At 30.3% G+C, this 9,991-nt stretch overlaps 1 protein-coding gene across 1 annotated transcript; it reads right to left on the bottom strand.

The window, feature by feature from the left end:
- Positions 1-358: 358 nt before the first annotated feature.
- Positions 359-3,751, bottom strand: LOC117181839. The gene is made up of 6 exons (XM_033374834.1): positions 3,558-3,751; positions 2,274-2,497; positions 1,966-2,158; positions 1,763-1,848; positions 1,016-1,252; positions 359-927 (listed from the first exon to the last, which is right to left on the bottom strand). Exons 2-6 carry the CDS (start codon positions 2,472-2,474, stop codon positions 832-834), a joined length of 813 nt encoding a protein of 270 aa, XP_033230725.1. The 5' UTR covers positions 2,475-2,497; positions 3,558-3,751; the 3' UTR covers positions 359-831.
- Between the last annotated feature and the right edge of the window lie 6,240 nt (positions 3,752-9,991).

Below are 9,991 nucleotides of genomic sequence, written 5' to 3'. Positions count from 1 at the left end.
AATAAACAGCAATATATCATTTTAAAATATTTTTCTTGTACTTCAAAGGCAATGAAAATTATTTTAATGCCAACATTCCTTATATATTATTGCTGCAACATATTGAAAATACATTCCCATTAATGTATATCCCACACAGTATGATCAAACAGTCGATAAATTTACAATAACCCTAAGAAAATAGCGAAAAAGTAGACTTTTCGATCTTTTGGAACTTCAAAGTCAATTAAGAAGGGTATAAAATGTGATTCCTGCCTTACCAACACTTGTTTTATTTCTTAACTTATTTTCACACGAAGCATCACATTGAATTAAAATTTGGGATAATAAATAAGAAGCCCTAACAAAGGTAGTTCTGGTCCTATATTTTAATAATTATGAACAAATAAAAAAAAATAATTTAAAAAAAGACTGTTTTCATCATTATTAAAATGTAGGATCAAGACCACCTTTCTAAGTACTTCTCATTTATTATGCCAAATTTTTAGCTCAATGTGGTGCTTCGTGTGAAAATAAGTCACGAAATAAAATAAGTATCGGTAAGGTAGAAATCTGTTCACGTGAACCACTCATTACATGGCCTTAAATTATTCAGATGAGTTGACATGGAATTGCTCACAACACTGTTTTTCTACCTTACGACTAACTTATACTACATTTAAAACTTTATATGAAATTATAATCGACTTATATACGAGGTCACTAATTTATTATAAATTCAAAAAGTCTTCATCAAGATTTTCTGCTTGAGCTTCCGCTGGATCCAATTGGGATTTTTTTTTCTTTTGGCTGCATTTTTTCTTATTCCACTGTCCATTCTCCTGATGTCATCTATGTACTTCGCCAAATGATATCTGATGTTGAAGACAATAGAGGACTTTTTGGGGTCAGCAATGCCCTTCTTGTCGCACCAAAAGTATATGAAAACTGAAAAAGAATATTTTAATTATCGTAACAAATTTAAGATTAATAATAGAAACCGTATTATCACAAACAAAATTAAATTGGCACAAACCTTCCATGGCCGAGATTTTATTTGGCTCGATCGCCGGCCTTGCTGGCGTGTGGCCCCATTTGGCTTATTTATAGTCCTGTTCGACTTAACACCGCACACAGAATGGGCCTTCAAATTCTTCCGGCCTAACATCGCCGCTACCATGAGTTTCATGGCCTTCATCGAATATTTCGGCATGTACGCTATAATTTTATTGGATGTTTTTGTACACACGTGCTCGCCATATCCAATATGTCTCTATAATAAACCAATTCTAAACATTAGAGTGGTGCTATCATTTTTATAACAGCACTTTTATAAAAATTAACATTTTTTTAAATATTCCTTTAGTTCGAAAAGAGTTCCAGGAGTTCTGATCAGAGTTTTGGCAGCCCCTTGAATAGTTCTACAAAAAAGTTATATATGTAGGTTTTCCAACTATGAGTTTATCGGAAAATATTATTAGACTTTTTTGTAGAACTATTTAGGGGGCTAGTAGAACTTTGATCAGAACTCCCGGAACTCTTTCTAAAAGTTTATTTGTAATTCTACCCAGAACTCTAAAAAACTTCATTTTTTAAAAGGTGCGGGAAACGTGAACTTACCCCCAGTTTTGAAAAATCCATTTTCATTGTATTTATACGCGGGAACTATTTCCAAATGTTATCAGGGACTGTAGAAATATTCAAAAGGAAGTCAGAACTTAATAAAAAAATGTCTGATTTTTAAGTATGAAGGGCCAAGTTCACACGTATCATAAAAACTCACTTCGAGATTCTCTACCCCTCTAAAAGCGCCAATGTCACCTGCATCGGCGAATAAGTCGAACTTCCTCTCGAGCTTCTTTATTCCATCTGCAAGAATGAATAATTTTATTTATCAGCTATTTGAAGTGAGTGAAAGACTAAACTCTTCACGTAATAGTTTCTACGCTATAAAAACAAATATTAAAGAAGACTTTATTTACTTACGTTTTAGCTCTCGAGTTTCCTCTAACCAATTATTTTGAATGGCCATATTTAGCTCCATCAAATTAGTTTTTACCGCAGTTTCACTGCTGAGCTTCTCTTCTGCTTTATTTAGCAACCCTGCAGCTGGGCAAGAACAGGATGAAGAAGAGGAAGCCGGTATTGACTGCATTTTTATACGTTTTACAGGTGAAAGCTGGAAATCATAAAATCGTAGATACATTAAATTATCGGTTTATAATGATTTTACCTTACGCTGATAGGGTGAACAATCTTATATCAGATTCCAGCCTCGCCAAAAAATCTTCCACCTTTTCCTCAGTATTTCCATACTCCCTTTTCCGGAAGCCTTCTTCTGCTTTTATAAATTCTTTGCCAGCTGGCAGAATTAGAGAGGATACAATTTTGCATCGCTGCTTTGCAGATTTGGAGGAAGATTCTTCATCATTTGAGACTTCTGACGCAGTGTTAAGAAGTCTCTGTGGAGGTATCCTTCCTCTTTTAGGGAGCATTTCTTCGGCTTCACTTTTTAGTTCTAGAATAAAATACCTTCCAGATAAAATAATGTGCACTCTAACTGCAAAGCTAGACTAAGTATAGTGGATTCAATCAATGTCCCCTCTATACAAAGTACCCGTAAAGACCAAATTGGGTCCCCATTCGGTTCCTTTTTAAAAAACTTGAAAAAACAGCAAAATCAACTTTTAAATTGTTGAAATTCGGATTCTACATTATACTTTTTATATTATGTTATATTTTTTTAAACTTTTTACTGTTGCAAAAAAAAAAGATTGCGATTATTTCGTGACCTCCTATAGGGAATTTTAACGTACAATCCGAATTTCCACAATTTAAAAGTTGATTTTGCTGTTTTTTCGAGTTTTATAAAAAGGAACCGAATGGGGACCCGAAATGGTGTTTTTAAGGGTACTTTGTAGAGGCTCCATTCGATTCCTTCGGTCCGCCAAGGGTTTTATTAGAAGACTTCACTGGCAAGATAGTTTGTAGACAATTCGAAGAAACAACGATCTTCGTCTGACCATAAATACCGATAAAACATTTACTCATATAAATTGACTAAATAATATATAAAAAATATGTAATGATGAATTTATATCAACAAACAACATGACCAATTATATTTGAAGACAATTGGCAAGAAAACTACATTTTTTGCCGGGAAATTCCGATAATAAACATTTGTTTATATAATTTATTTAACAAAAATAATAAACAGATATCGGTTAACACATTTTATTTCATTAAAATCATTGATACGATAGTTTGTACGGTATAAGAAAAAAATGATTTTTCTGTCCATAAATGCCGGTAATAGGCATTTTTTACATAATATATTAAACGAAATTATAAGCAACTATCGGTTGACAAATTTTCTTCATTTAACATCAATGACAAGACAGTTTGCTCAGAATAATAAAAAACAATTTTTTGTCCACAAATGCTGATAATAGGCATTTTTTAATATAATTTTTTGAACAAAATTAGAAACGAATATCGGTTGACAAATTTTCTTTAATTAAACTCACTCACAAGATAGTTTGTACAGAATAAGAAGAAAATACGATATAACTTACGGTGTACTGATTCGATGAAACCTGTACATATGGAATCACTACAATAAATATTGCTCTTTTTCTTTTTAATCTCTTTCGGGCCTTTCGGTCCATCGCCAAAATGGACAGAGAACCTATGTACTGAGGTGCTGAGAACTATGTCTCTTTTTTTGTGACCTTCGCAATCTTCACGATCAAAAGTCACAAGGACATGAAATGGCTCTAGAAAAATCAATTAAAAACAATTTATTATAATTCGAAATAAAGTTATGTATAACTTCTGTATTAGAGTGGCTCAAAAAGGCTTTTTTAAAAGGGAAATGACCCCCCCCCTCCCTTTAATTCCATATCCGAAAAAGAACTTCCGTACTTTTTATTTTTTTTAATAGGTACCGGTTTTGACTTCAAATTTCCCATGTAAAATGCATGCGAAATCATCAAATTTTAGTTTTTGGAATAACTTTTTGAGGTTTGAAAAAATATGACAGGAAAGTATAGGGGCCTGTAGATAATTATTAGAAAACTACAAATGTCAGTTCTTCATGACATCGATCTTTTAAACACTGTATTCTCGTCTTTTTTACTTGAAATTATTATTATTGCTCTAATGGAATATTTATCACCGTTGGTTAAATAATTTGTAATTATTTGATCAACGATAATAAATACTCCATTAGAATTTCATTAATTTTATTGTTTAATTTAATTAATTTGTTTAAATAGTTGTTTTCGGAAATTTCTCCCCCCTCCCCCTAAGAATCACTTCTATCAGTCTAGCGGAATATTTATTAACACTGGATCATTAATTTTTAATTGCTTAAAACACATATAATTTCTTCAAATAATTTTTTTTCAAAATTCGTTTTTTTTTCCTAAAAATTATTATTACTGGTTTAGTTGAATATTTATTAACATTGGTTCATTGATTTTCAATCATTTAAACAAATGAAATTTTGTTAAATAATTTCGTTTCTAATTTTTTAAATAAAAATGATTGCTTTGGGTCTAGTTGAATATTTGTCAATATTAGTTAATTAAGTTTTAATTATGTACACAAATTGCATTTGTTTAAAAAGTTTTGTATGTAAAATTTGTAAACATAATTTTGATAAAAAAGAATTCGAAAAAATAAAATTAATTAAACAAGGTTGAAAAATAGTCTACTAAATAAATGTGAATAATTTTCAATAAAAAATTATTTAAACAAATTTAATTTGTTTAAACAATTGGAAATTAATGAACTAATCATAATAAATATTCCACTATACCAATAGTAATCTCTTTTGAGAAAAAATGAATTTTCAAAAAAAAAAATTTTAACAAATACATTTTGTTAATCTTGTCGGGCATTTAGAAATCATACTTTTCTTCTGTTGCCTTTTTTCATATCGTCCGTTATTTGGCATAAAATGTTCATTTTCGTGTGTTTTTTGGAATTTTGTAAATACTTTAACTCTGGTAATTTTTTGTTTTATGAAAAAACTCATCGGGATAAATTGTTTAACTTTTTGTATACTTTTAACACCCGTACGGAAAATTTTTGAATTTTGAAAAAAGTGGTCGCAAAAATATTCAAGATGCGCTCACTTTTTGAATTTTATATCCAAAATAACTGGCTAACAAACTTGACATTCAGTTTCGGACACTACAAGAGTGTACCAGAGGCCAATCAGATAGAATGATTTTTTCAAAAGTTATCGTGCTCACAATCGCGAATGCCCAAATAATTTGACTTTTAGTTTTTATTGACGTTTATCTTTCAGGATTTACTTAATTATAATGTAGTGTGATAAATATTAAAAATGATGGTAGCCTGTGCAGTTTGTGGGCTTCGTAAAAACGTAAAAGTTTATTTTTAATAGTTTTAAAATATAACGTTACAAAACTGGAAATTTTTGTTAACAAATAAAGTTAATTTTTCAATGCACAGTTTTTAATTTCACACTGCACATAATTTTAATAATTGAAAAATTGTATGTCACTTTATTTCAAATTTTTGGTATTTTTTACGCTATTTTTGATCTTACAAAAGGATTTTTATTGTAGCATTTTCAATCCAATTTCAAGAAGAATATAAGGTTAGCAAGTTCATTTTATAAGCTAACTGAAACAGGATATTTTGCATAAATCTTTTTAAAAATAAATTTGATTATAATTACAAATTTATCATCTATTTTTTATAATTGTTATAAAAAAATTAACCGTACAGAATATTAAGGCAATACCCGGGGCCCCCGATTCACTTGACACAGTCCGGCAATAGAAAAAGATAGGTCTACATCTTAAATGTTTTTTGTCTCTCTAGAGCCCATATCTGTACTCCCTACCGCGTTACCTATCCATTTCTATATGTCGATGATTTGCCCGCGGCCGAGTGGCGGTGCTGGCTGTACTTGCAGGCCGAAATTTATTGAGATGCATGGGGAAAATACAAATTTAATTTGTTTGTGTTATTAAAATACGTTTTCTACTCGTATTTTTAGAACGAAAATAATTTGTAACACATTAAATATTACATCTTTAGCATTAACATATGTAAAAATTGTCAACTTTGAAATTAGTACATTATATTTTGAATTTTCTTTTTGTTAACATTTATGATGATTGTTGAAAATTTCAATTAACGCTTAATTAAACTAAATTATGAAAATTTACATTTCTTTTCAAAGGTAGAAAATGATTAATGTTGTTTTGTTCCAAGACATTTATAAACATTAATTATCCTATCATAAAAAGGAGGTTGCGATTATATCTCGAAATCTGAAGCCACATTATCTCTTCACCCATTAGTTGAATTTAAACTCGCCGCCTATTCTTTAGAATCGATATAAGAATCGAGATCAGCGCAATCTACTATGAAGTGGTAGGTATCCGTTTGAACTAAGTTGCAATTGAACAAAAGCCCATTTGAACTAAAACAGTTGAATAACGCTTAATATGTTTGGCCTGTAGAAAAAGAGAAGACAGATGGGATGTTAGTTACTTCAAATGATAGAGTTAATTTCAGTTCCTGGCGTTATGTGACGCGGCATGTACAATTCTTGTTGATCAAATTTAAATCTTGTGATAGGCCGTGAAAATAGAAAAGATAGAAAATAAGGGAACTTGTGCTCATCAGTCATATTATTATTATTATTTTCGAAAATACTTAATAAATTGTCAAGGGTACGTAACAATAAAAGTTTAAATAATGTAATTAGTTAATATTAACACTATTTGAAAATGCTGTAAAAATTTGGAAAAAGGATTCAAAATGATTAAACGAAATTCGAAAGGAAAACAAATAATGCGGAAAAATTGAATGATTTTGTAGGAAATTGAAAGATTATTTAAGGCAGTGTATAGATATCCGGTACCGGGCGCTAGGTTCGTATATGGTATATTGCTCTGATTGGTTGCACAGCAGTGAGCGAAGTCTGTCGGACAGCAGCATCGAGTACGGCATTCGACTTAGTACCCAGTAATAAGCGTTGAATTCAGAAAAATTAAAAATTTGTATTCCTATGAATACGCGATTTTTCCTCCGTCTAAAAATCCCCCAACGGCAACAGAAAAGGTGCAAATCCTATTCCTCTCAATCGACTTAGTAAAATTTAACGAAAGCATTTACTTCACCTAATTTTCATTATTAAATCTTTTCATAACTTATAAATTCGAAAAGTATTCGAATTTATATTTATTTATATTTTAATAATTTATTTAAATGTCTTAAAAAATGCACCAAAGAAATCTATTAAAATGTGTGAATTTAAATAATTTGAACTCTGGAGAGGCAGAGTTGAATTAGTTAGAATTAAAATTTCAGAACTTACATTCCACATGAAGGAATTAAAACAACTTTTTACACATATTTTATGAACTAATTAGAAGGAATTAAATAAAATCAAAATATGACCACTTCTGAGGAATAAAAAATATCTCTGTGAGGTGTGTTACCAGTACAATTAGAAGGAATTAAATATACTGAAAACACGTTCTCTTTGGGAGAATAGAAAACTGTGTGGCGGTCGCTATGCAAATAGAAGTGAATAAGTTTAGGAGGTATCTTATTCTTATGGTGACATTTTGGACAGATGGAAAAATCGCGCATTCAAAATAGTAGAATAATCTTCACTTTTGTTCTGAAATCTTAAAATATTATTTTTTCTCTATTCCACGCTTATTACCGGGTACGTTTCCTATTTTCTTGTGACGAGCCTGTTAAAATTGTGGTGATAAACTTGTTAAATAGTAGGATTCCATTTATTGAATCAACTTTATTCAAAGCAGCGACGGACTGGATCTCTGAGCGCAGGTTGGGAAGCATGTTTGGGGGCACTTTTTAAACATAGAAACAAAAATTACCAAAGAAAAAAAAGGTGGACAGCATGACCCACAGCATGACAGCACCCACCCTGAGGGTCCACGCCAGTCCGCCGCTGATTCGAAGTACATTTTTGAAAACTACTTTAATATTCCTTCTCTCTGTATGAAATGAAAATTACATTCCAAAATAAAAGAGCTTAGTTAGTGTTTGTTAATTTTATTCGTTGTCGACAACAATTATAATTTTAAATTTATTGTTTATCATTAACGTGGCTTACTGTATTGTTAAAAATATTCTCTACAATGAATACAATTCGTAATACTAATCAATAGTCTATACACTTTTAAAGATATAACTGGCAATAACTCCCACAAATAGAACTATATGAAAATGTTCTTAGTGATCAAACAATGATAAAGTAAATTTATAAGGAAAGATAAAATAGAAAACACCAAATAACCCATTTTTAATAAACAATTACATATTCAAGTGTGTGAAAAAAGCTACATTTTTATTCTCTTTCAAATTAAACTTTGAGGTTATGCCTTGTCTTCTTAGTGATAAGCACCCTGGCGGACCGAAGGAATCGAATGGAGCCTCTACAAAGGATTCGTAAAGACCCCATTGGGTCCCCATTCGGTTCCTTTTTAAAAAACTCGAAAAAACAGCCAAATCAACTTTTGAGTTGTTTAAATTCGGATTCTACGTTAAAACTCCCTATAGAAGGTCACGGAATAATCGCAGTAGTTTTTTTTTGCAACGGTAAACAGTTAAAAAAAATATAAGACGTATAACGTCTGTTGTCTGCTACACTTCAAACGCATCGCCTGTGCGTAGCAGTCTGCAGGCGTTATACGTCTTTATTTTTTAAAACTTTTTAGTGTTACAAAAAAAAACTATTGCGATTATTCCGTGACCTTCTATAGGGAATTTTAACGTAGAATCCGAGTTTCAACAATTCAAAAGTTGATTTGGCTGTTTTTTTCGAGTTTTTTAAAAAGGAACCGAATGGGGACCCAATGGGGTCTTTACGGGTACTTTGTAGAGGCTCCATTCGGTTCCTTCGGTCCGCCAGGGCAGTCCCATGCATCGCCCCCACTTTTCTGTTTTCTCACGATTCGGAGGGGAATTGTCGGTTAAACTAATCCAACAGATGGCGCCACTATTACTCTATTACTAGTCTAACTATTACTAATTATTTCAAAAAGAAAAAGTCATGAAAATATGTAGTTTAATATGAATAAAATTTTATTTTGAGATACATTTAGAAAGCAGTTCGAACTTTATATTTTTGTGATTTATTTTGCTCATATTATTGATTTTATTATTTGTTAAAGTTAAACAAAATTATTTTTTGTTAAAATTGTTAATGTAACTAATGTAGAAATTAATAATATTAAATACCTCAATGACGAAAATATTTAAAACATATACATGATCAGAAGAATTAATGAAAAATATATTACTTATATCCAATATAATAAATGAGAAAGTGGATTTAATATTATATAATATAATGTATATATTTATTTAAATTGAACCGAATATCATATACACATTTATACAGTGCAATCATCTATTTGTTGCTTAATCTTGAAAGCTTTTTTCTCGCTGCATTTAACCCCTAATAATTTTATTTAAAATTTTTGATGTAAAGGAGATTTTGAATTAAATAGTTAATTACATTATTGCAAACCTCACTTATAAAATTAACGGACTATAAACTATTAAACTCTATAAACAAATGTACCGTATTTATGACGGACAGTAGGAGGAAATTCACTTTTTTCGTTCAGCTTGACGTTTCAAACTTTTGTCTTCTCTATTTGTTTATTAATAATTTTTCTACTCAAAGCATGGAAAAAGTGAAATTTTGTACATAAAAATTTTTTACGCTTTGATAACTGATCAGGAAAACTTTATATTGTATAAAATTAATGTTTAGAGACTCATAAAATACGAATAATTTATTGTAAAATTATTTGATGAAACAAAATCAATCCTTTCTTCGACCGTTGATATATATTTATTGATTTCAAATCGTAGATTTCAAATTATTTATGTCTTACAGTTGAATCGTAAATCGAAAAATGAATATGAGTCAAAAAAATATGTTCTTCGACACTCAGATATTTATTTAATAGAAAAA

Source organism: Belonocnema kinseyi, chromosome 10 (genome assembly GCF_010883055.1).
Source record: "Belonocnema kinseyi isolate 2016_QV_RU_SX_M_011 chromosome 10, B_treatae_v1, whole genome shotgun sequence".
In the NCBI taxonomy this organism is placed as follows: Eukaryota; Metazoa; Arthropoda; class Insecta; order Hymenoptera; family Cynipidae; genus Belonocnema; species Belonocnema kinseyi.
This window is presented reverse-complemented; position numbering and strand designations above follow the sequence as displayed.

What these genes read in the sequence shown, in the direction of transcription:
- LOC117181839 (XM_033374834.1), bottom strand. Translation starts at nt 2,474, where the DNA reads ATGCTCCCTAAAAGAGGAAGGATACCTCCACAGAGACTTCTTAACACT. An exon ending in ATGGAAATACTGAGGAAAAG is followed by an intron (nt 2,159 to 2,273) that starts GTGGAAGATTTT and finishes TATGATTTCCAG; the next exon opens with CTTTCACCTGTAAAACGTAT. An exon ending in TAAAATCTCGGCCATGGAAG is followed by an intron (nt 928 to 1,015) that starts GTTTGTGCCAAT and finishes ATTCTTTTTCAG; the next exon opens with TTTTCATATACTTTTGGTGC.